This window comes from Haliaeetus leucocephalus, unplaced genomic scaffold (genome assembly GCF_000737465.1).
Source record: "Haliaeetus leucocephalus isolate CR32 unplaced genomic scaffold, Haliaeetus_leucocephalus-4.0 Scaffold184, whole genome shotgun sequence".
Lineage (NCBI taxonomy): Eukaryota > Metazoa > Chordata > Aves > Accipitriformes > Accipitridae > Haliaeetus > Haliaeetus leucocephalus.
In genome coordinates this window covers 3,065,091-3,092,310 of record NW_010972620.1, presented here as the reverse complement: position 1 = coordinate 3,092,310, position 27,220 = coordinate 3,065,091, and the positions used below count along the sequence as shown (strand labels likewise).

Genomic DNA, 27,220 nt, shown 5'->3' with positions numbered 1-27,220 from the left:
TGTTGGAGCACTACTTTACTTTTCTAATACAGAACAAAAAGCAGTTTGATTAATTCAGTGTATTCTGCCAGCTCTCGCAGGGTGATGGGAGGGAGAGGGGGCTGTAAAGAGTACAAAAAGAACCATCAGCACTGAAGACTGGCAACCTGTGGGCACGCTCAGAGCTGGAACAAGTTCCTTATGGGAAAACCAAACTGTTCCTTGGTTTAACCTAACTGAAAAGAATATGCCCCAGCAACTTCAGTTTTAGTCAGAGATGTGCAGGCTTGCTTTTATGTTTAAAAACTAAACTGCACTTGTGCTTCTTGCCCAGATTAAAAGTCGTTACCCAATTGTGCTGCCCCAGGAGCACAGCATGAACCAAATTTTGATGTGGAGAATCACTGTTTTCTGAGTCCCTGAAACCTTGGCTTTAGGAGGATAACAGGGAATAAATACATGAATTAGTAAAGGAGACACCGCTTGCTATGCTGTCATAGATGTGTGGGGTAGTAAACTGCTAAGCCAATTTCTTGTCCAACTTCTCTCAAGAGGGAAAAATGGATGTTTTTCACCCTGACGATATTACTTGTGTCTTCCCCTCGTTACATTGCTTCTCTCCCTGTGCAGCTCCTCATGGCAGCAGCAAGTGCACAGCAAAGTTTGCTTTCTGTGTTTTCTCCCCAGCCTACACTGTCTGTGAGGGGTATAAGCTAACACTTATTTTGGCTCCAGTTTTTCCCATCTGTGTTCAGCCTTATAGTAGAATAAGGGGGTAAGGTTTAATAATTTCAAGGATGTTAATTGTTTGTCCTGCATCAGGCTGTGATGAATCCAGTTTTGGGTTGCTCCTGCAAAGCCTTTCTCAGCTCTCCGCAGCTGCACGGCCACGGCTGTGCAGGAGGCAGAGGATCCAGCTGCAGGACTCTACGCGCTTTCACACTTCATTCATGTCATCCAGTCCATGGAGAAACACACCTCCCCCCTCCAGGGCGATAAATAGTTATGGGTTTACTCAGAGGACGCATAGCCATAGACATGGGAGCTGGCATTTGATGTTGGGTTTCCATGTACCTCGCGTCCCTTTGACATCGCCTGCTTCCTTCGGCCTTGACTGTTTGTCTCTTCTAGAATTTGGCTTCCTGATCTCAGTACCTCCTGCTGAGGAAACCTCAACAGGGTTATTAACTTCCTAACACTGCAGAAGGGTTTCTCCTTTGTCTTTTGTTCCTTTACCTTAGTATAAGCAGATTCTTGCCTACACAATTGTTTTGACAGTCATGATATTCTCTGCATTATCCTTTGCCATAGCCACTTCAGCAGCCCATGTAATTTTAACAAACACATAACAGAATCAAGATGTTAAAGTTGACAATAGCATAATAAAAAATCTCCTTTTAATAATGAACTGGAGCTGCCGTCATCTTGTTTTAGCAGAGTAAAATCTCTCCCCCCCACCCTGAACACTTTACAAAGCTATTACATAAAACGCAATGTTAAATGAACAACAAATTACTTTCCCTTTAGCTAGCTTTTAATGCTAATGGTGCTATTTATTCGTGACCTTTTGAAATATTAGATTTTTTAAATGACAACATAAAAAGAATTCTTGTTTGAAAACGCAAGCGACTTTAAACCACATGTTATTACTTGTAAGTATAGCATGCACATGCATCATTCATTTCAGTGTCCCATTTATGGCTAATTGGTATATATTTCAGTTGACATATATTGTTCTCCTGCAAACGTGTCAAATTCCTTAACGATGTCGGTGACAAAAGCATAGTGCTCGAGATATATAAATTACGCTCTTTACCATATAATCATTCTTATCTATTGGGAATGCTATTTGTGACAAATCATGTTCAAAAATACACACTAAATTGATTATTTTTTTTAAACTTTAATATCACACCATTCGTGGCAAGTCTTTGATTGAATCTTTAAATGTAGAAATGTTTTGATTTTTATCTGCACGATTTTGTAGCTTTTGAAAAGCTCACTTTCTTTATTAAAGGAAGAGTAACACAGCGCAGATCTTAGAATGTATCTTTTGTTATCAGCATAAGAAAAAAAATGGGCTATAATTGTGGATATGGAATGAGTAATTTGGTGAACAACACTTTGTGCTGTAGTTTAGGTTTTATAATTCCTGCCAGAAATTACTATTATTTTGTTGGTGGGCAGCATTGCAATCAGAATTTTAAATACAGGAGCAAGTTGGGCCACGTATTTTCATTACATTTTAGGTTGCCATGTGCAATGTATTTCTCTCCTGTATTACAAATCATCTGAGAACAATTAAAAAAAAAAGAAGATTTCAAGTGACTCTAATTATTACTGAGATATAGCAGTGCTCATTGTTGTCTTTAGACAATGCCGTCTATAGTCATTACTTTGCTCCATAAATCAGTAGGATAATGAGGTTCTATCTTTCAAGAAATGTTTGAGTGTATCTTAATTTGGCATTGATGAATTCTCCTTCCTGAACCTCTTGAGGTTTTTTTTAATCTAGTTTGTCATATTAGAGCTTTCATCACCTAGCCACAGCTGACAGTGTTATGTACACATATTTATTTCCATACCTTTCTGGGATGTGTCCTCAGAGGTTGCAATAGGAATTTTATGATGTTATGCCTGAAGGCTATTTTGTTCTTAATCTGAGTGTAAATCACAAGCTATTTTGCCACACCCTCATACTTCAGAAATATATACTCTGTATGGTTCTATTTAACTGTGAAAAAAACAAGGCTAAACTTGTTAACATCTTGTTACTTATAAGAATTGGAAACAGTTTCTTTGACAAAAGAGATATTTACTTGAAGAAAATACCATCTTTCGCCAAAGAAATTATATAATAAGTTCAGATACCCATTTTTTTTTCCTCTGCAAACCCTCTCAAATTTGAAGACAATGAAAGGGTAAAATGTATCAGCATTCTTAATCAGTCAAAACAGAAGGCTTCAGTAGGGGGCAGAGGAAGAAAGGAGAAGGTCGATGTGATGCTCCCACAGCCCTAAATGAAAAAATACTAATCGTGGCCTACATGCCACTTACTTCTAAATTGTGCCTGTATACAAACAGAAAGGAGAAGCAAAGTACTCTTTAAATTAGTCTAAATGTTGTATTCAATTACACAATAACAACTGAGTGGCTACTACACTTGCTAGCACACTGAAGACATATATTATGTGAGACCCAAAGACAAAAGTTGCATTCAAGTCCCTCTCTGTGCTATGGCCCTTGTAATTATTGTTGCGGTACATATCCTATGAAAAATCTTACCATTAATTGCATTAAGTGGATAATTGCTTCACAGCAAACCAATTAGGGAGGTGAAGGGGAAAAAAAGGGGATCTAAACCTCCAAAGCAATGCACTTTTTTTCATAATAATTTGCCTTATTATAATTTTGCATATAAGTTTAGATAAATGTAAGTCTCACTTGCTCTCATTAAAAACAACAGCAATGAACAATACTGGTGGCTTGGGTGCCTCAGTTTGGGGTGTGCAGTTTCAGAGTCTGGATTCCCCTGGGAGTGTTGATTATCCTCTTTGGAAAGTGAGGTCTCCCGTGAGAGTGGTACCATTTCTTACTCAGAGGAGGTTCTTCATGGAGGAGGAATATAGTCATCACCTTAATTACACAGTATACAAAATACACAGTGAGCATGTGTATGTCTTGCCTGTGATGATGGAAGAGTAGAAGCCATGCCCTCCTCTGAACATGGAGTGCTGTGTCTGCTGACCACAGCCCGAGTCAGGCTACAGAAACTTCTAAAGGAGCTGCTTAAAAATAAACCCAGTCTCTTGTTTTAGACTGACAACCTTTTCCTTACTGTCCTTAGTTCCTTACTCAAACACCAGCCATCTCTCATTTGATGAGGGAATAAAAATCAACAGGAGAGAAGCATGAAAAGAAGTTCTCCACCACATTCAGCTCTCACCAAGGCTGCTGTCAGTTCCTCAAGGAGGGTCTGTGGCCAGACCTCACCAACTTTTCTCATCTCCCCTTTGCTGGCAGTTTGGAAACTGGTGCCATCTGACTGTTTTATACCCCTGCAGAGGCACACTAAGTTCAGCAGGGAGTCAAAGAGGAGGATGCGTTTACTCCTTCTGCACCCTCACTCTGCAATCATCCTTCTCCAAACCTGCATCTCCCACAGAACATGGGGAGGGAGGGCTTGGGAAAGGAGCTTTCTCCACGTCATTAAAGAGAGACTGTAGATCCTCAAGCCTTTGCTTTAATCCAAAAAAGGACTCAAAAATGTCTTTGCCGGGTCATGAAAATCAGCTTCTCGGTTCCTCCCACTGAACCTGAATTACAAACCCTCTCCCGGCGGCTGCGACAGAAAGGACATTGAAGGGCAGTTCATCGCAGCGATGTAACATTTCTTGCTGGGTCTGAAGGGATGGCGACATGGCAGCAGAAAGGAGCATATTTTTGTTGCAAAGGGTGCTTGTAGGGGATGAAAAACTTCTTTTTAACCAAGGAAAACATTAAAAGTGAAGAGAAAAGTGACTGCACCAAAGAATAATCCTCCTTTTGACCCACAGAGAAAGAGGTGCCTAATGAAAATATATGATCACGGACAGTGTGAAGGTAACTGTCTGATCAGATAATGGAATTGTTTTCAGTGATAAGAATGAATCCATTACTAATGCAAATAACGATAATAATTATAATTTGCAATACAGTAAAAATCACCTAGTCTACCTCCTCCTCTGACAGGAGACTGTATAATAAATTATAGGCTGAGAAAAAAAAAATTCAAAGGGATAAAGGTTAAAAGATTAAAAAAAATTCTGAAACTTAAATGCTTAACAGGGAAGTCAAGACCTGAAAGCAGAAATTGGTGCTATTAAATAAAGCAATTGTAAAGAATGAGATATTATGGAATTGATTAACAAACCAGAAACCAAACGTTTCCTCATATCACTACCTCTTGTCACAGATTTCAATAATTTTGAAAGAACAAAAAATTAAGAGTTGGCGTGTAACAAGAAAATTAATTATTTAAATGTAGGTGAATATGCTAATAGTACTCTGGGAAGATGAATATAACTTAACACACAAAAGGCCCCCTAGAAGCGTTCAAAAAATTTGAGGAGTTTCACCAGTTGTTTTTGCTTTGCTTTGGTATCCAAAACAGGTCCAGCTGTTCTGTCACCCCCAACCAGGACTGCATTTGCAGACCATGCATATCTATAGGCCAGATCTTTTGGGGTTCTCTGGGCACACCAAGATGCTCATATCAATTCCATAATCTTCTTTGTTCATGTGAAGGCTTTTGGGTATGGATACAGTGTGAAAAATGCTTCATTTCACCTTTGTGGAGAAGTAGAATAGGGCAGATGAAACAAATTTTGTATTACAGAGTTTGCACTACAGTGAGCTGTTTTATTGTTTACAGCAATTCTGCTTTCTCAGTCAGTTAAGCAGAGAGGAAATAGTGCTACATACCATACATTGCTGGCATCATACCAGTCATATAAATTTAGGTGATGGAGCATTGGGAATCTACCAAGAGATCATGTGATTCTTCCACACCCATCAATTCTGAGTAAAACAGCAATTAAGTGACCAAGTCTAAAGCACTGTCTTCCAACACTCTTCATTTAGATCCTTGTTTACCAAAGCACAGTTTGTCCCGTAACAGCCACATAAGAAGAGCCGGGGATTTTTATGACCAGGGGTGTATAAGGGAGATTTAAAGACCAGAGGTGCTGACACGTAGTCAAAAGTAGGGGTGATGACCAGATGAAATTAGTTTTTAACCTCAGAGTGGAGCCCGGTTTTCTGCAGTTGGAGTATTTTATTGCATTTTAAGTTCACGGTTAAAAGCTCAATGTACCCTGCCTAAACTTCCCCAGCAAGTCATTCAGGAAGTTAAGAGATTTCTCACCCTCTTTGAAGTTTTTCATTGCAGCATGTTTCATGTCGCTGAAAAGCTCAACACACTTCAGGTCAGTAAAGCACAAGTAGTTTATCAGAACTTCCACAGTATAGGAGTTCAAGGAAAATGCTTCGATGATGCAAATTCTAAAAGCAAAATGAGTGCAAAACTCACAGTATATTTCATAATCATGATTTGTGGTTATCTCATAAGTGCAATTTATCAAAAATACACCCAGCTAATATAATATTAACTACCGTAACAAGCTCCTAAAGTTTAAACATGCACTCTTCAGATTGCACACAAGAAGGCCTTTAATCAATGTTTGCAAAAGTCAAAACCATAAAGTGCCTCAACTACTCACATCACATTTCATTGTTTGTTGATACTTCTCCACGGCTTTCTGCTTCGTAATGGGATGTGCACAACACAAGTCCTCCATGTATGTGCACACAGAATGATTTCAGCATCGGTTTCCAAATGTCCTTCCAACAATGAGATGTTAATCTGCAAGAAACCAACATCCGCTGTTGGATGTTCCATACAGAAAATCCCTTTGGTCAGTTGGGGTCAGCTGTCCCAGCTGTGTCCCCTCACAACTTCTTGTGCCCCCCCAGCCTCCTCACTGGTGGGGTGGGGTGAGAAGCAGAAAAGGCCTTGACTCTGGGTAAGCACTGCTCAGCAGTAATGAAAACATCCCCGAATTATCAACATTGTTTTCAGCACAAATCCAAAACATAGCCCCATACTAGCTAGTATGAAGAAAATTAACTCTATCCCAGCCAAAACCAGCACAACTGTCTAACCTTCAAAGCTGCCAACAGAGCCATAAAAAAGATCACAGGTCTATAAAATGTGATTGAAAGACCTGGGGTTTAATTAGGGAATTAGATTCAGGGCAAGCGTGAAACTAGTCTTCAGATATGCCAAAAGCTGTCAGAGCAGGGATACGATGAAATGTTCTCATGTTCTCTAGGGGTAGGACAGCCACAGAGAGTCAGAGTTGACATTATGTAAAACTTTAGAAAGGTGAAGACAGCAAAACACAAATAAACTGCCGGGGCAGATAGCACCATTGCAGTATCAGGAGGTTTAAAACCAGATTAACCCAAAGTTGGAGTAGCTTAGGCAGAACTGTTTTGCAGCAGGACAGTGAGATATGTCTGATGTCCTCCTTTTATGTGAGATGTTCGAGGTCCTTTCCAGCTACATGCATCTCCTGTGATGCTGATAGAGCTGCAATTGCAGCCAGCAAAAATACTGGATATGTCAGCACAGAGGTAGAGAAGAAAAAAGGGAGAAAAATCTAAAGCCACAATTAATACTATATACTACCTGACTCTGAAGGAGAGAAATTATAGATGTTTCTGTAGGATGTGATCAGTGTATTTTAGCAACATGCCCTCAGTCCTGTAGCACCTTTGGTAAGTGTGTGGTACTTTCTGATCTTTGATCTCATGTGTCTCACCGCTAAGACAAAACAAAATAACTACAAAATTAATTTAAATGTGTTTTGGAACACCCTTATTCATGTTACCTGATTCTTCAAATGCCTTACACCATTATCAGACTTAAATGCTGACCTTGTTGCCCTGAGCTGACAAAACATCTCTTCTCCTGCCCACCTATGTACTACTTGCTAAGGACTTTTTCATGGACAAGGCAGCTAGCTGTGTGTTCCCAACACCCTCCAGATACTACCGCCATCTGGGACCTCTGCTTACACAACGAACATAGGGAGAAAATTATCTGAAGTAGGATGCTGTAATGTTGTTCGTGGAAAAAACACGCTTAAATACAGGAACCCCTGCCTATGTCATGCAGGACCAGCATCTTTTCTGCTGGATTCACTTCTGCTCACAGTTAACTTCCTTCAACCCACTCAGTTTGAGGAGTCGACAGTAACTTAGATGAAGAGTGTGTGTCTGTGTGTGTGTCCCCAGGAGGGAACGGGCTGAGAAAATACATTATGATTTTCACTAGATAAAAAGTAAAAGTTCTGTGAATAATACATTATACTGCATTTCTTTAACTGCAACCTTGGTATGTGTTAGCAAATACGCAGTGATGGCACGTGTAAAGTATGCAGTGTACTTGTGTGGGGGAAGCATCAGGTCAGCATTGAGGTTGCTCTTTGTACTACAGAGGAAGAGGATATGTTCAGTCTGGTGTCCGCTCTTATCAGCTGATGGCAGACGGAAGTTCCTACTGGAGGTGCAGAGCTTATTCCTCAGAGGGAAGGAAATACTCCTTGTCCTCAGGAAAGAGAGAGACACCTTTCTAACTCCTTCATTTCTACAGTTTAGCAAACTCTGGCATTCACAGCTGTCAGTCTCACCACTCCTTTCTACTTTGAAACCTTGCCTGATCTTCAGTTACTGCTGGAGCACACCAGTGCCTCCAATCTCTCACATTCAAATCCTAGTTACACACCTCTTCAGCCAATACCTTCGGTTTCCTTACACTCAATAAAGTATTGTCCTCCTTTTACTTGTTGGCTCTGCTGCAGCACACAATATTCCTGGAGTAAGCTTATATTGTATCTTTCATTTCTGCATGTTTATGTAAGCTCACCTGTGGACACTGATAGAAGGATCATAGCAGTTGCAATCTACCAAGTTCTTAATTTTTTGCGATCACATGGTAGCGAACACTATGTCCTAGTTCGATGACTTCTGCTCTGGGCACAAAGCCAGTGCTCCTGGGATATACCATCTAGTAAACTTTTCCCTATTATTACAGTCCCTGAAAAATGAGAAGATACTATTTCAAAATTATAGCCAGCACCTACACAACTCTATGTTAAACAAAGAAGATGATACAGAATTTCTTGGTTTGCAGAAAAATGTTTGCAGTTAACTAACTTAATTTATTGCACTTAGTCCCTTTATATCAGTGAGGTATATGCTCAGCTGCTTTCGATATACCCCTTAGTGATACCAAGATCATCTTACTTTTTTTTTATCCATGAGCCTGTCCACATGTTAAGTTGCAGATATGAAAACAGATTTTTCATGAACTCATACATCACAAATACACCATGAACATCTTCACCTCCCCAGAGGCTACTCAGCACTCGTGACATTTGCTGTGATGCATTTTCAGGATGGCATAAGACTGTTTTTGCTTCAAGAAATTGATCTTTGCATCTGTGGAACTGCACAGGCTGTAGTGCAAACTTCTTCCTTTGTTTGAATACCCACTTTCAGATCTCTAATTTGAAGGAAAAAAAGCATAAAAAAGTGCCTAATGAGATTGGCAAATAACAGGCCTGAGTCCCAGTTACACAAAGCATCTGCAGTTCTCACCAATCTATCCAAGCTGCATCTCTTGAAAATCAGGCAGCTCTTGCACTGAGTAAGGGGACTCTGAATCCATTGTTTTTAAGACAGATGTCTGGGTGGTGTTTAATGTAGCTGCTTAGGAAACCGAAAGGAGAGAACCTCTTTGGGGAAATTGGACACTGCTGTCATAGAGGTTGTTTTATAAATTGTTTTATTCCATGGCTACTAACATGAAAACACCATCCGCAAATTTCAGTAAGTATTTATGTGCTCTTGGTAGAGCCAATAATTTATACAAACTCCTTCCTATCAAGATGGGGCTGTAACTTTAAATATAAATGCACTCATATGAGAAAACCTTAAGATTTAGAAAAGTCCAGTGAAAGGACCAAATTCTGAATGCACATACATGAAACTCCCCTGGAAACCAGAGCAATGTGCTAGAACACTGAAAGCAAAATTTGGTTCTTAATGTGTCCCTGAAGACTGTAATTATATTTCCCATTGTACTAGTAACATTAATTGAATGTTTAGCTGAAATCAAGTTCATTACAAGTTAAATACAGTACCTAGCCTATTAGGATGGTGTTTATAATTATAGTCATAAAGCACTTGTAAAACATCTTCATTGCAGCAAATAGGTGGAAGTTGGGGTGTAGTGGCTGCTATGCATCTCAGTTCATTCTCTTCATCTTTGCATCTGAGCAGTATTGTAGACTAAGGTCACACACACCACTGAATCTTCTCCATAGCTAGTGCCAATGCTGCCAAATTCGAGAGGGACATGGCCTGCAATGGTGAGCAGAAAAATACAATATTGCACAAACCGTTATGCAAGTTTTTTTCAGCGCAGCTGGACCTTACTAACCATTCCTACATCTAGAAACACACAATAAAGATGTACACACTCATGCAAAAATACCTGGTTATTGACCAGCTTATTGACCTGATAATACAGTTTTAACAATAAACCAGCCTTTGACAAGGCCTAAGAGACCACAGTCCTCTTTGATATATCAATTTTTATATTTGATTTCCTGGCGCTCTCAGAGCATCGTTACAGAAAATACCTAATCTGCTTTTGGTATTGTCCAAAGTCTTTCTGTCTTAACTCCAACAGACACCGTACTCAGAGCTACACCAGCTTTGGTGGAAGTCAAGTAATCACCAGCAGTGGACTTCTACCTTGGGCACATACGGACCCCCCTAGAAAGTACACAAGTGAACTAAAAATGCAGCAGCCTCTTGTCGAAGAGTTGTGTGTGCTGCACAGGGGCCTGCAAGCCCTTGGCAAAGACTCTAGGTGTCCGCACATCTAAACAGTTGAAGAAATCGCATAAGCAGTACATACAGTTGGTGTCACTTTTGCTCAGTTACACATATGAAGGAACATCCAAATGCAAGTATAACCACTTGGCCTTTCTCACTTTCATAATAGATTAAGTTTCTTTTTATAGCCATTTTCATAAAAATAGTAACACCCCAAAAGAAAAATTAGTTTTACAGTATTTTATTTGACATGACTGAAGACACAAGAACACTCAAGATACAATCCAGACAAGTTGTGAACAGCTCCAAACATCAGTGAAATCTGAATTTATCTTGCACAGAGGTGAACAAGACCACAATGGTTGGTTTTATAATATAGTTTAAGACTATTTCAAGCAGGTGAGTACTGTGACGTTATGCCCAACAACTTTTATACTATTCATCCGCTTAAGCCACTTCATATCATAAATATGCAGCTTATCTTGGCGATTAAATCTCTGCAATATATAATTAGCCTTCTCATAATAATGCATTAAAACTCCTGTATATAAATATTGGTATATTCATACCAATGTAAACTCCTAACCATCACTGCACATTTATCATATTCTAGCACAATTAATCATTCCATCACAATTAGCTGCTAACTTTCAGCCTAAAGTTAAGTAACCTGGACCCAAACTTGCAAGCTGCTGCCTAGAGCGAAACTTCTGCCAAGACTTTCTGCTTTCCCTAAGGATAGCAGGCCTTGCCTTTTCAACATCAAGTTGCACAATGTCATCTGAAACCCCTACCAAAAAAGTGCTCTGCAGGGAATCTCCTGCAAAAGTATCAGAACTACTATTCTAAAAATTACTTATTTCCTAATAAATTTCATATTAGTTTTACAGCCTAACATCCTTTATCAAAATAGGCATCCACATGCCACTTACAATGTAAAGTTGTTTAACTGGGTTATAGACTACAGACCACAGCATAATATTCTACCTACAATTCTAATTCCTTAGAGAGACAAGCTAATTTTCCATTCTTAGATTTAAAGAGGGCAACAAGGACAGCTGGGCGTTTGTTCAGTACTTCAGTGCTCTGCAAAGATAAGCTTGATAGTGCTCTCATCAGAATGAATGAGGAAGTGCAAAAATATGCCAACCACATTTTACAGTTACAGTAGAGTAATTTCAGCAAGAAACCCCTGCTTGGATCCAGATGGGATCTTACAAAAGGTGAATAAGAAAGGGCAGAGAATCACTACTGTGCAGGGAACTATGCTTCAGAAGAGCTGCAGAAACTACCCTTAGTATTCCCTGCAGACAGGCTGAAAACACCACAAAAATCATGGGCCACCTGATCTTGAAGTTCACCTTCTCTTCAGAGAGGAGAGGGGGAGGTTGCAACCATTTATTAGACCAAATTCTGTGTTAACTTAAGGCCACTGGAAACAAATCTGTGCAGAACTGGACCAATTCAGTTTAACATAGGATGCAAAGACACTGAAGCCTATTCTTTAAGGATTTTGTCTTGTGGTAGTGGTAGTCAGAGACTGGCTCTTGCCTGCAGCTACAATAAAACAGTGTTGCCTGGCTTTGGAAGTTAGTTTCGTGGGTTTTTTGTTTTTTTTTTAAACTAGAGAAGATCCTTAACAAAACCCCAAAAGCTAGTGAGGAACCTGTATATCCAGATCATACAATCTAATTTTTAGCTTGGTTTTACAGGAGAATTCATCCATTATTATGATGAACTGCTGGAGATGGAATGGTCACCATCTGAAACAAAGAAATGAAAATCCCAGCAACGTACTAGTGCATCGTGTAATATGCTTAACTGGTATGACTTGCATTGCAGGAAGAATGTTGTATTCTCTGACACACCAACATTTCTTTCCTATTATTATAAGATCAGCCTTTTACATTTCATATCTTACCATCTTCAAAAGCCTATAATTACAGAAGCTGATTGAGAAACTATGTTATTTAAAATTAACAGCTGAATGAAATCAACAGAGGCAAAGAGCATTTTTATACAAGAAAATAGCACTGTAGAAAGAAAGAGTCTGTACAATATTTAAATATTGTATATACATAAAATTATATTGTTCATAACTCATCTTAAAGTTTCTCTTGTTTGTAAACCATAGAAAGCAACACACAAAAAAATCCCAGTATTTAGCTTTTAAAGCATTTAGCAGGCAGCAGGAAACTGAATGCTAGCAAGCACACTTTGTAATTATAGAAAGTATCCAGCCGGATACTGTGACTAGCATTCTCCATAGTCCTTTTTTTTTTTTTTTTTCTTTTTTCTTTTTTAAAGCTGAATGCAGAACAGATTTCACATTTGACTAGGGAATTCTGCAGGAGACACGGAAAACTCAATGGCAAAATGCAGTAGATCAGTTCTGCAGCTCTTTACTGTGGCAACACTCCAGGCTAAACACAGAAAGCTTCAGTGCAGGATTGGAACGTAAATTAGTGAAATAATTGATAAAGCTTTCATTTCCCAAAAGTGTCAGTAATGGCTTTAACTCATGCTCAACTTATTAGAAAGGAAGGTTTAGTTTAACAATTAACATTTCAAAGTTTCAAAAATGTAATGAATTCCAGCAGGTAATCAGGCAGCTCTGTATAAAAGCTCTGAAAGTGTCAGCATTTTAGGGTGATTCTATAGGTTAGTACCAGTCTGCCAATTTGGAGTGGGATTTAGATTTGAATCTGAAGTTGTCAGCTCATGGCAGATACAGACTGTAGGTTTCAGAAGTTATCCACCTGAAGCATTTTGCAAAACAGAAACTGTTCCAGTTGCAGAAGAAATTTTCCAGGTGAATGTGCTTAAGAAAACATTTCCAGAAAGTTATTATTTGGAAAACAAGTTTCTACCATGACCATCATTGTATTTCACCTGCGTTAAGAGTTGTGTGCTTATAGCCATGTAAGGAATGTTTTATTTAATGCTATTTGTAGTTTCATTCTCTTGGCTTCTGCCTTCCACTTAACTGGCCATTCAACTCAACCCAGAAATATATTTTACTCAGTTAAAATGCTTGCTACTCAAAATATATTACGTCACTTTTGATCTGGGTGTTTCTCTCTTTTAAGTTGTTTAAATTTTCCTGGACAGCCATCATCTAACTGTACTTCCAAATCTTAACACAGGGATTAACAAGAAAAGAAATATAAACACTTGGAGAAGTGCTTGATAAACCAGATGGGTCAGAGAGACCTCAACAGGCTGGAGAAATGTGCAGACAGAAACCTCATAAAGTTCAACAAAGCAAAAAGTGCAAAGTCCTGAACCTGGGGAGAAATAACCCCAGGCACCAGTATATGCTGTGGGCCAACTGGCTGGGAAGCAGCTTGGCAGAAAAAGACCTCGGGGTCTTGGTAGACACAAAGTTGAGTGTGAGCCAGCAATGTGCCCTTGCAACAAAGAAAGCCAATAGCCTCCTGGGCTGCATTAGGAAGAACATTGCCAGTAGGTCGAGGAAAAGTGATTATTCCCCTTTATTCAGCCCTGGTGAGACCACATCTGGAGTGCCAGGTCTAGTTCTGTGCTTCTACAAGAGAGACATGGACATACTGGACTGAGACCAGCAAAGGGTCATGAAGATGATTAAGGGATTGGGGTATCTGTCATGTGAGGAGAGGCTTAGAGAGCTGAGACTGTTTAGACACGAGAAGGCTCAGGAGATGCTAGGAATGTGTATAAATGACTGATGAAGACAGTAATGGAGACAGATGTTTCAGAGGTATCCAGTGAAGGAACAAGAGGCAATGAGCACAAACTGAAACTCAAGAAATTCCTTTTAAACATAAGAAAAACTTTTTTTCAGTGAGGGTTGTCAAATACTGGAACAGGTTGCCCAGAGTTTAGGCATTTGGGGATATTCAAAACTGGACAAAGCATCCTGCTCTAGTTGACACTGCTTAAGGCTGAGAGATTGGACCAGATACTCAATGGTTGTCCCCTCCAACCTCAACTATCTGTGATTCTATGATTTCAGATGGAGACTAATAAAAATGAGTTTCAAAGACCCAAAAGGGAAATAGCTTTGTTCTTAATAATTTTCCAAAGTATAATGAGGGTAATGCTAGCTATTTAATCCAACAGCTTATTCTGAGGGCTTTGACAATAAAGGCCTTGTTTTCAAACTGCAGCAATCAATATTAGGCTCCTTATATGTATATATTTCCTAAATTTAATTTTAAGGATTTCTGAGGATTTTCTTTTCAGTATGATCTCAGAATTTAAGAAATTCAGTTCCCATTTCTTTAAGTCATTGATTTTCAGCACTTAAAATTTTGAAAGCACAGGGCAAAATCAAACAAACAAAAGAATACTATAGACTACTAATTTGTTCCCATTGACACAGGACGGTGCTGTTTAAACAGATAACCCACAGATACATCCCCTACAACAACCATGTTGGTTACTGAGTTTTTCTTGGGAGAAAAAGGAAGAGGAAGAAGAATAAGGCAAAGAGATTACAATTTTATATCTTTTTAACTAATCTTCAGGATGCACCAATAATCAGTATTTACTTAATAAAGGTAGATCTTTAAGCATGCTTGAGTAACTCGGGAACTCTTACTACCTCTGGAACTTTTGCTCCCAAAACTTTTTAAGGGTCTTTCACAATCCAGCCTTTGGTCATCAAAGGGCACACATTATGACATACCCCACCTTACTAGCTGTTCTCATATAGCCTGCTGAAATTCAAGTTGATTACGTGATATATGAAAGTCAAAAAATGGAATAGTGGAAGATCAGTCTCACAAACAGGCTGTGGTGGGGAAAACAGGCTGTTAGTAGTTTAAGAAATCAATACCAACTTTGACACTTTTAGAGGTGGCAACATCAATGGCCATGGCTTTGATCTCAGTGTCCCCAAACTGCATGAGTGTTTTGATCTCCCGCCGGCTTGGCACTGAAGCATCAGTTCCCGTGAGATCCAAACGAAGGGTGCCACACTTTTTCACTCCAGATTCGGTGATGAAGCTAACATTATCTTGTTCTGAGCTATAGATATTGATCACTATTACTAACTGAGAAGGTTTGGCAGGTGTGTAACTGCGTGTCACAGTTTCTCCAAGGGCTACAGATTGGTCAGCTGAGATAAATTTGTCAAAGACATCAGTGCACCAGCGTGTGCCATCTTTGATTAGAAGCTTCTCTGGTGGATGCTTCCCTTCCACAAACCGATTCAGCACACCCACACCGTAGGTGAGAGGTGAACGCCGCACTTTGATGACAGCAGGGTCTAGACCAAAGAGAACAGCTCCTTTGAGGATAGTGAGCCCCACATCCTGAGGAATGATGACCCGACATCTCGAACCAAAAGCGCTCTGGACAGCTTGTTGGAGCAAGGGGGATTCAGCGAAGCCACCCACCAGGAACAGAAATTTGACATTGGTCACTTCTGGCTTATCAAACACATCACCTAAACAGAAACAGAGCCCATTCAATACGGAAAAATTCACTGTGACAAGGCAATGCAGGTGAAACTCCTAATGACTGAGTGCACTGAATGTCCCATGCACATGCACAAGATCTGAAACTGCCACATCTATGCCCACACTGCCACTCTCAGCATGCACTTGTTCCCCTTCTGTAGTCTCTTCTATACTCTGTTTCACTGTGAATGGAAACTTACCTCAAAGCATACAATATTCCTGACGTGGCACTTAAAACAGAATTTTTATTTACCTTCTACTTGTAAAGGGAGACACAGTTTTCCTGCAAAGAAATCTTGCCAGTCACATTATAGGTAGTAGGGAAACAGACATCATCTTGCCACTTCAAGTATCAGTGAGATATTCCCAAATTTAACCAATTCACATACCCTTTACTGCATTCCAGATAAGTCACCCCATTTTAAATTCACTTATTATTTCTGATCCTAGCATTTTAATCACAATAAGTACCATCTGCAAAATAATACTTCCTTAAATTTTACAGATGTTCCTTCTTAGCTGAAGCCCACATCCCCTACTTTCAAGAAAACCATACAGTTCAATTGTAGGCTCACCCTTAGCTCAAATAATTGATGCAGCATGACTGAGTTATCTGTCACAACTATTCTAAGTCTGGGTCTCTCCCTCTCTGCTCAAGTACAAGCTGTTCCGTACTAGTTGTCTTACTAAGTTGTGACCTCTGAAATTTACCTAGTAATTCCTCACATATAGTGAGCAAAGCTGGATATTCCATTCCAAATGCAATTCAATTAGTGCTTTATAATGTGTAGAACAGCAATACTTTGCTCAGTATATATATTATACTCTATCTTCCTCCAGGAAGACTTTAAATAACAAATTTACCAGTAAGCCTATGTCACTTTCCATTACTGGATAAATATATTCGGTGCTGCTTAAGCCATGTCTGGAAGTACTTTTACCATAATGCATCATTTATTATTTGTGTTTTAGAGATGTCAGTGATTTGGATGGTCATGAACAAATGTGACCTTCCACTGAGGAGAAATGACCTAGAGGTCTTAATAGCAGGAATAATCAGAAACTAGTTACATCTTTGGCATTATTTAGTTGTGGCCTGAAACAGGAAAAAGAAAAGCAGGATCTGGGTTAGTAAGTGCATTTCAGCCTTCTGAATGCTTGCAGCCTTGGAAGTACAGAATAATTGAAGCTTAGGCAGTAACAGGACTGAATCACACTCAGTAATTAGTACTAGAACTAGGTAGCAATATGTGTTAAGGTGATGTCCCTTACTTCTGTTATTTTCTTAACTACTTTGTAGAGAACTGCAAGTTTCAGAACTAAATTCCTTGCCCACATTTGGTGCGTACTAGGGGAATTGTTTGACTTTAATGCCAGTTACTGGTGTGAAACAGGTAAGCAAAGCTTCAGTTTCAGCTCAGCCGCAAAGTGGAATTACATGCAGATACATACTAAGGTGCTGAATGATCTGGTCAATTGTAGGTTTGAAAAGAGCATTCATTGCATCCGGGCTCATCCTCAACATTCCCTGGGATGACCACTTCACAAAGTCCACACTGGAAAAGAACAGTTAGAAAGGACATTAAAATATTACAGCTGAGCTGTAAGAAACAGCCTAGCACTCACAAGACACACTAAATAAATAAATAAATAAATGAGTTTACAGAATCCGCATGCATTCTGCTTGGAAGAAAGTGCCTCACCACCTCGCCCTCGCCCCATATCAACTGCAGCAATGTAAAATTTCAAGGGAGAATTGTTATTTTTGCTTGTCTAATTGTTGTTTTCTTTGCCTGACTGCCTTCTGCAGCATTACCAATGCTCAGCTGCTTCCTGAAACAGCTGGCAGTCAATCCAGTGCTCGCTGATCTGAAACAGCACTGATTTATCCCCAGAAGGGCAACATTTAGATATAGCAGTAGCAGGCCAAAGCCACTGGAAACACACATGGAAAACAAGCAAGTATGGGAAGCCTCAGGAGGCAGAAGGGAGCACAGCATTTTTAATGAGGCATAACATTTGTTAAATGAATACAAGCATTATGTTATTCCATCACTGATACACATACATATAGCTCAGTAATCTCTCCATTCATGCACATTATATGTCACCTCTATGCTCTTTGTATCCCGTTACCCAATTAATTTAATTTTATTTGAAGGAAACATTTAGCATTCCCTCTAAGATTCACCATTAAGACTATTAATAAGAAGGAGATGGTCTTGTGAGGGGGAGTATTTCCAGAAATTTTTAATGATTTCAGAATCTCAGTCTCTTAGGAGGTGACTCTGAACTGAATTCCAAGTCATTTAGGCCTAAAGTACATTTACCAATAATTTTAGGAAGAGATGCAGAAGTTTCAGCCTGCATGCTTGCCCTGAATTTTTCAGCTTCTCACACCCAGCCAGCAAGAAGGCTGGAGGGCCACAAGAAGTTGGGAGGGGACACAGCCAGGGCAGCTGACCCAAACTGGCCAAAGGGATATTCCATACCATGTGATGTCATGCCCAGTATACAAACTGGGGGGAGTTGGCCGGGGGTGGCGGATCGCTTCTTGGGAACTAACTGGGCATCAGTTGGTGAGTGGTGAGGAATTGCATTGTGCATCACTTGTTTTGTATATTCCAATTCTTTTATTACTGTCTTTTTTTTTTTTTTCTTCCTTTCTGTCCTATTAAATTGTCTTTATCTCAACCTATGAGTTTTACTTTTTTTTCAATTCTCTCCTCCATCCCACTGGGTGGGGGGAGTGAGCAAGCAGCTGCGTGGTGCTTAGCTGCTAGCTGTGGTTGAACCACAACAATGCTACATTCAACATTCACTGGATTAAAAAACACAGAAAGAAGCCAAGGTACAGGTACTAAATAATCATGTTTTCTGCTCTCAGGTCCCAAGCATTCTGCCCTAGATTTGCAGGCTCTCTTGTTCATTCTCTTTTATGTCATTAATCTCCAGGTCTCCTGTAGTATATAATTTCAAAAGATGAAAATGCCCACTTCTACTTTCTCTTCACTTCCTTTTCTATAGCAGCCCATGATTAGGGTACCTTCTTGATACTGAAAATCATGAATTAAAATCTCTGGATGGGATTATGTCTCCCCACCTACCGAGCAAATTATTGAACTGGTAAAATACTAGAAGAAAAGAAAGCCTGCCATCACTTCAAAAGAAGAATGCTTTCCCTTTGCAGAGCTCTATGCAGTAGTATATGTTTTCACCAGTGATCTGGTATTGTTAATAAATTTCCTCAAGCCACGAACATATTTACACATCATTGCACTCAAGATCTTGGTTTTGTTCCAGGGCCCAGGCCGCTAAAAATTAAGGTTCTTGGTAACTAACTTTTAGACATCAAATTCTGTATTTGATCTGATGTTCCTAATCAACACATAAGGGACTCAAAATATATGGTCAAACTCAGGAAAGTGATGCAGTGGTGGCCTGACAAAAGTCATAGAAAGCAATACCAGAAGAGTGCAAGTCTTGTACAGAAAAGCTTTTGCAAGAAATTGATCAGAACTTTCCATTTTGGAAACTGCACTTCAGGCAATCCCATTTTCTCATCCTTATACTACATTTTTACATTATTATCTTGCAGTCTACATGTAATTAGGATATTTTACTTATTTGTCTTTGCTACCAGTAGTTAATTCTGCATCCATTTGTGTTCAATTGTCTACTCACTTGCTTTTCCTCAAGGCATGTTCTACACTGTGACCTCGAAACTTCTTGTAATAGTCAATGAAGGAGAAAGGCAGAGTGATGTTTAGTGGATTGGTCCTGTCTGGAGCTGCTGCCCGTTTACGGGACTCAAATGCTATCATCAGATCAACCCAGGCAGCGGGACGCTTGATTTTAAATTGCTCAATAAAGTCTTCTCCAAATATTTTACACAGAAGCTTTTCAAATTCATAGTCCACACCTAGAGAACCATATGGCCCACCTGTATTACAAACAAAACACAGTTTTAATACTCTGAACTGCTTATGAGATTTTGCGTTGACCAAATACACATCAGATCGACACTACTAGGACTATCATGGGAGAAGGTCTACAGAAAGAGGTATCTTTCCTAAATGTAACAGTTGTTCTAATACAGAACATAATCTTACCTTTGCCTCACTTTTACTCCCATACCATTATAGCCACTGTAACACTATCACTATAAAACAGAAACATTTTTATTAGAAGCAGAGGAAACTGACTCCTTATCCACACATGAGAAAGTGTGGGTTAGACTCATATTTAGGGGTAGACGGACTTGATGTACACTGTCCCATTTGCTCTTACTAGGTTGTTTCCTGAGGTAGTCTTACAGCCACCAAGACTGAGAAGGCTCAGTGACGAACCATACAGATGAAGATTAACTTGGTATAGAGACACAGCAACAAATAATAGGCTGACTCGTGTGCTTAACAGCTTAGCCACAGGACAAAGTCAAAGGGGATCTGGAGTTCAGGGACGGAATACCATTCAAGGATTGCACTTTATATCTTTGTTGGGGACCAATTATTGTACATTTTTTCCAGGGGATGGTAGACCATCCTTGTTACACTGCCTGTGAAATTACTGGACTATATAAGATTCCCCTTAAATCTAGGGAAACTTCTGTTCTGCCAACAGCCACTTTACAAGGATCTTGTGACACATCTATTTGTATCTCCATGATACATCTCTGAATACCTGGACAGAGCAGCAATACACAGGTGACCTCTCGAAGGACAGGAAGGTGACAATTCTCCTAGCAGAAGTCAGACCAGGACCATGGCAGGAGGTCATGGCCTGAATAGGAGTGAGTAACACAGGAGATGGCAGATTCTTACTCTCCCAATGTGAGGTTTACCATCCAAAAGCTTCAGAAGCATTAAGTGATTTACCAATGTCTGCTGACATGTAGCTAGGTTATACTAATTCTGAATGCTGCTCTTATTTCAGGAAGAACTTTTAGTAGTGAATAATAAAGGCATACACTTCCTTCACTGACAAGTCAAAATATTGCATAAATAAAGCAAGCAGTGGAAGTGACATTACCTGTTGCCTTGTACAGCTCCTTAAGATGTCCTTCAGGGAGCCTGATCTGATGGACAGTCATATCCACTGTGCCTCCTCCACTGTCAACAACGATGTAACGGTCACCTAGTTTGCCAAACGGTATTTACATTAGTGTTATCACAACAGCATATTGCAATGAAAGCTTCTCAGGGGCATTATCACCATGAGAGATAATGACTTACAGAAAGTCATGAATGTCTACGCTGAAGACTTGGTCTTTTTTAGTAATTATAATGCAATGATTGATAACAAATATGAAATTCAGATGTCAAAAGTTATTGATTTACACAGATAAAAAGTAGGTTAGTGGAATTGCTCACGTTGCTGGTGTACATTCTAGTGGGCTACCAACTTAATATTATGGCGTATTTACGAGGCCTATTCTGAGGAAAATATTCTGGTTGCATTTTAAAACCTGGATTGCCTTCTACCATCTCCTTAATAAACCACATTTTGCTAGAGCATACAGAATTGCAGTTCAGCCTTAGTAACTAAGAGCAGCACATGAACTTGTATTTTTTTCTTTTCCTATTTATAATCACTGTGAGAACAACGCAGCGCACAGCACATTTGTTGGAAACACAACGTTTGCCTGCAATATAAAACCAGTGAGAGCAAAGTTTATTCAAGAAAGCATACTACCTTCCTCCAGTTCAGACCAGATCTCTCCTATGACGTTTTCCACCAAAAAGGTACGACTCTGTCGATTACGACGGACGTGTTCCTTAGCTAGTCATTGACAGAGAAAAAATAACTGAGTATGAGAAAGCATGAAGAAGTTGATATCATAAGCTGCAGGAAACAAGTGCAAGCAGGCTGACAGATCTGTTTGTACTGCTTTTTAACAAAACAAATGAGCAAAAATTACTGCATTAGAATCAGCAACATTATAACATCGTTCCTAGAAAGAAGGAAAAATGTTTTTCAGCCGCACTGATCTTCATTGATACTAACTGGATTAAAACCAATAACCTCATATGAAAGGCATAAACAGGTCTGATTTATTTTTTTAATATATTCTGTTTTTTAAAGCACCGCCTGGAACCAGGGGGGGGCTTGCAGCCAGCCTGTGCCGCCAGGCGGCAGCCCGAGCCCGCTGCCAGACCCACCTGCGCTGCCCGGGGCCAGCGAGACCATCCCCACGTTTCCAAAAGCCACTGCCGATTTTGGGTGCGCAGGCAAAGATGCCTCCTGAGCCTCTCAGGATGTCAGTCTGTCTCAAAACGAGCAGCCGAAAGCTCTGCTGCTCACATTTATAACTTCTTAAGGCCACAGTGATCACCAAGGCTGACCCTCATAATATTTTAAATATACACCAGTTGAAAACTAAGCATAATCTAGCAATACTATTATAACAATCAGTTAACTTACAAGACTTAGACTTTTAGAAGATGCAGAACAGGCTGTAAAGACAAAGCAGAGTAGTGAGAGCCTTTGCTATTATGCTTCTAAATCAACCTCTACAACTGACTGATCAAAAAAAATCATTCCCTGTGTAAACTTCACTCACCCTCAAAGGCACTTCCATAAAACACTAGAGAAGAAGAGGCATTCTGTCATGCATGCAAATATCATTCTTTCTGAAAATATCAGCATGCAAATCACTGAATGCATTTTGCTTCTCATTTCTATAGTGCCTATCATCAGAAAAAGACCAGCAGCTCCACTTGCACACGCACTCTACCCTCCCCATAAAGACCCTATGATGCAGACAAGCCGCATTAGCTTTGCTGCACTGACTTAGCAGCACACAGTGAGAGCTTAGATGACGAAGCGTTCAAGGACCGAACAAGCTCTAGGTCCAAGCAAGGGCCTGACAGAGAGCCCACAGAAGTCAATGGGAGTTCTTTCATTCACTTCTGTGGGCTAGAAGTGAACACAAGAGCCAGCCTTTAGCTACGACTGAAGTAAGCTTATCCTGGCCACTATGAAAAGTAAAATTTTTCTTTTGACTTCAACAGCAATAATATGGTCCTTGGAGTACTTCTCTCTGTTTATATTTAAAGGGTTTTTCTCCTTAATCTGTTCTCAGCTTGTCTTGGGTCCCTGCCATGTCTTTATGAAATTTTAATTCTAACCCCAAATTAATTCACTCCAAACTTTGTTTTCATTAATTTTGACATGAAACCTTTCTCATCCCCAATAGCTTTTACCATACAAAGTCAGGAAGAAGAATGGTACCCCCCATCCAAGAAAAAGCCCAATAGCAGAAATCCATGATCTGTCAAATTCTGCCCAGCTTCAAAACCTTAACCAGAGAAACTCTTTTCTTTTATTATTTTCCCAGAGGCAAATCCTTGTGTAGCCTGAAAGCGAGTTCATGTAAAATCACATGGAACTAGAATGGTTCAGGACATGAACAAGGGGGTCAGAAGGTGAGGGGCTCCTGAAGGGACTGTGTCCTGAAAACTGATTTTGTCCTGTGCTCTGTATGGGCCTCCATAACGCTGAACACATCTGACAAGTGCTGGCTAGGAGAGGCACGGATTTGAGAGAATGATGTAGTGACTCTGCCTAACTAAAAAAAATACCCTCCGGTAACTACAGGAATAGCTTTATTAGCTTAATCTTCCATTTGTCTGTACTGTTTTGACCTAGTAAATACGATAAAATACAAATTCTTCTGAAAAATTCCTTCTGGCACAGATTGGCACACTACCACCAATATCAGTGCAACTGTTACAATTCACAGAGATAAGAAAACTGCATTATGCAGCAATCACGTCTTACTGCTGCTTCGTTTTCCTGTTTTGTTCCTCTCATTTTCCTCCAATCTCAGGTAGGATACCAAGCTCAAAAATCCTTGGTAACAAAGGATCTTTTGGCAAGTGACTTACACTGTGGTCCAATCTCTGTCCCTCACTGTCAGTCAGTCTTCAAACATTGATATTAGCAACAGACCCCAGGTTGATAAATCAGAAGTGCCGTATCTAGTTGCTCATCTACGAGCAGATAAATTCATTGCTTTATTCCAATACTGTGTGTTCACCTGAGTGTTGAAACTAATTAATGATATTTCATAAAGATGACATCAGAAAGCATCCGCCAAAACTCTGCAATGCCTCAGACTAAAAATCTCATTGCAGATCCAGTTATTTAACACTGTTTCAATAATGCAGCTAAATAAACCCATAATTGTTTCCAAAAAATTAAATTTAAAAAATGACACAACACAAAGTATTGATTTTAATTAAGGCAGAAAAATACTGTTGTGAAAATACTAAAAGACTCCCACAACATTCCAATAAAGTCAAGGCAATGAAGCTACCTGCATGCTAAAATTCAAGTGCATGCAAACATGTCTGCTGATCAATCCCTAAACTAGTCTAATTACAGTAAACAGCAAATCAGTTTATAAAAGCAAATTGATGCTAGCCTGAAACATCTCAAGAGCAAAGACAAGAAATGGTAAGAAAACAGCCCTCATGGACAAAGCAAACTCAGGCATAAGAATCTGAAGAAGTGAGTTAATAGAAGAAGTACCCTGTGTAAATCCAGTTCCAATAGTGTCACTTGGGCTATAACCATTGACAGGTGCCCTACTACTCAGGTCTATCATCTGGTGCAGGCGGAGCTTTCGGCAGTAGATAGAGGCAGCCTCGGGTTCCAGGGCAATGATCAGCTGCTCGGGATTTTCAGGAGATGCCATTCCTGCCTGCGAGAGAGAATTGATCAGAGAAGTGGAGTGGGAAATACCACAACCTAGCAGACCCTTTTCAGCAAGTGAACAAGCCTTTCCCCAGCTCTCGGTTTCAGTTAGGTCAGCCCTCCAAGTTCAACACGCAAAGGAGCTGCTGCTGTTTGCTAAAGATCTTGATCTGGAATGGTCCTGCCCACAATGTATAGCACAACTTCACAGGCTGTAACAGGGAAGTATGCATGCACTTACCATGCTAAGTGTCTAACCCAGCAGCTGTGTACATGACAGGTGGAGAAAGGAAGTCGTTTTGAAACCTGTAACGAATGGACTAAAACCTGAACCCCTAATTAACCCGTGAATCTGCCTGCTAAGAGGGGCCCCAGCCTCTTTTAAGGAATAAAGGAATACCTTTGGCCTCTCCTCCCCACAACAATATTTTAAGTATGCCTTTCTTTATATCTCGAATATACATAGTCCTTGCTGAAATGGACTCCCCGCACTGTGTAGTTTACTAGGAATATACGATACACTTTGCCAGCAACACTCTTCTGACTTAAAACCAACATTTTCTATTTCAAAATCCATTACTTTTAAGCACATTCACTTTTATAGCATCTTCAAAATGCTCAGTATACTCAAGGTCTCAAAATACAATAGGGCAGGTTCCCTAAAATGTAATGAGAACAAGCCTAAAAATAATCCCACATTATAAAATCAACATTTGCCATTCTTTCTATTTTCTTTCTGCATTTTCAGCCTCCAGACACATAGATTTTCAAGAATCCACAAGTTCTCATGTAACCACATCACTCTCAGAGCGGGGCTTAGAGAAAAATATCAAAGGGCAGTTGACAAAATTGTGTTTTCATTTCTTTTCTCCTGTACTTCTCCCTACTGTATGATTTTCTGTTAAAATAGATAACAGTATCTTTCAACAATTTTTGCCCAACTTTTGGTGTACCTGCTATTGTTTTTCAGATAAGTGCCTGCGTACTAAAGCATGCTAACAAACAAATACACGTATAAACATTTTTCTGCTTCCGCTGTCAGTCTCCCAGCAAACCTTCACTTCAATTCATACACAACCACTGTGGTGGCTCCAGAGCACCCCCAAAAAAAACGCAGACTCACAGGGAAAGACTGCGGACCTGGACTGGAATTTGGCTTCCTTCATAGAGCTACACTGTGGGCTGTGGGAATTGCTGGCTAATTTACACCTGCAGCTAGAAACTCAAAGTAAAGCTTGTTCAAAAAGCAATACTAGGGTAACACTTGGAGACATAAAATTGTCCTTCATGTTTACTGACTCATTTTACCCCCTCCATCTTAATAGATGAGATAAATAGATTTTTATAGAAAGCATCTTCCTCATTGTTGATAACAAAAAAAGGAAAAAAAAGTACAAATAAATTCCAAAATAAGAAAGGGTTAAACTAATCGTGATTGTTCATTATTTTAAAAGTACACCTCATGATTGGGATTATGGTCACTTTACATGCTTTATTGCTGTTGGGTAAAACCTTCTGCTTCGGTTACATCCACTGGACTCAACAGCATGATCAGAAATTAGTAGAACTGTCTGGGAAGGACAATACTGTGCAAATACCACAGAATATCAAACCTTGCAGCCTTGTGGCAATGCATATTGAAAAATATTATCTTGAAAATAATGTTTGCAACCAAACTTTCAAAATTTGGAAAGCGCTGATTTACAGCAACCAGAGTAACCCTAAACCATATAAAAAGACTATCAATCAAGTACAGGTCCAAGCCAGACTCTCCTGCCATCATACCACTTGCATGCAAGCATGTTGGCAGGCACAGGCTTAGATAAAGGTCTGGAGTTGTACTTGGGATGAAGATGAAGTTCTTGCATCATGCCTCAGTATAAACCCAATCTTTCCTCCAACTGGTCTGGATGTACTAGGCACAAGCAGGGCTGGTTTCATGACAGCTCACTTCATCACTTATTTCCAGCTGAGCTCTTCAGAGCTTTAATTTGTTGCCCTGGAAAGGGCAACATTCAAGATATGAATCAATACTTGGTCCCTGACAGATATTTATCTAATCTGTTAAAAAATTCCAAAAATGTATGGTCTCTGCACACAAACTCTCAGCCCTTTGCTGTCTTTGCCTTTGGGAAGTTTTGCTAAAAGCCTAATTTGAATCTTTCTTGCTGCAATTTTAAGGCCAGCACTTCTTGCCCTATCCAGTAAGGGCATGGAGAACAAAGAGCTCCCTACTACCCTGCTGCAGTTTTCACATATATTAAATCCATTATCATGTCTTGTGAGAGCTCTGAATCTGAGCAGCAAGTGTTTTTTTAATATCCAGCAATGTGGATAAACTTAGCGTGCTCAGTCTGCTCCATGTATTGGATAAATGTTAGTAGCACAAACAAAGCAATTCTTAGTCTCCTGTCTAACCTACGCAATAGAAGAGAAAATTGTATTTTAGGGAGAAAATAGTTTGCTGCTAAGGATATTAAAATCCAAAGGCTACATCATAAAGAATTTGCAGAGGTGACAAGAACTGAGTTGCACACGCAGGGAATGTACTGGTATTTCCTAACTTGAGGGGAGGAAAAAAAAGATCGTATTAATTGCAGTCGTCTGTTCTAGGGGGGGATTTTGGTACAAATTTCCAAGGCTGGTTC

At 39.7% G+C, this 27,220-nt stretch overlaps 1 protein-coding gene across 1 annotated transcript in view; it reads right to left on the bottom strand.

The window, feature by feature from the left end:
- Nucleotides 1–15,210: 15,210 nt before the first annotated feature.
- HSPA12A (heat shock 70kDa protein 12A) overlaps nt 15,211–27,220 on the bottom strand; it is a 44,894-nt gene continuing 32,884 nt past the window's right edge. Inside the window, exons 7-12 of the mRNA XM_010564709.1 lie at nt 24,408–24,579; nt 21,567–21,653; nt 20,904–21,008; nt 19,557–19,815; nt 17,325–17,428; nt 15,211–15,859 (exon numbers count right to left, since the gene is read on the bottom strand). Coding sequence (XP_010563011.1) covers nt 15,225–15,859; nt 17,325–17,428; nt 19,557–19,815; nt 20,904–21,008; nt 21,567–21,653; nt 24,408–24,579 — 1,362 coding nt within the window. The 3' untranslated portion in view covers nt 15,211–15,224. The remainder of the gene's footprint in view (nt 15,860–17,324; nt 17,429–19,556; nt 19,816–20,903; nt 21,009–21,566; nt 21,654–24,407; nt 24,580–27,220) is intronic.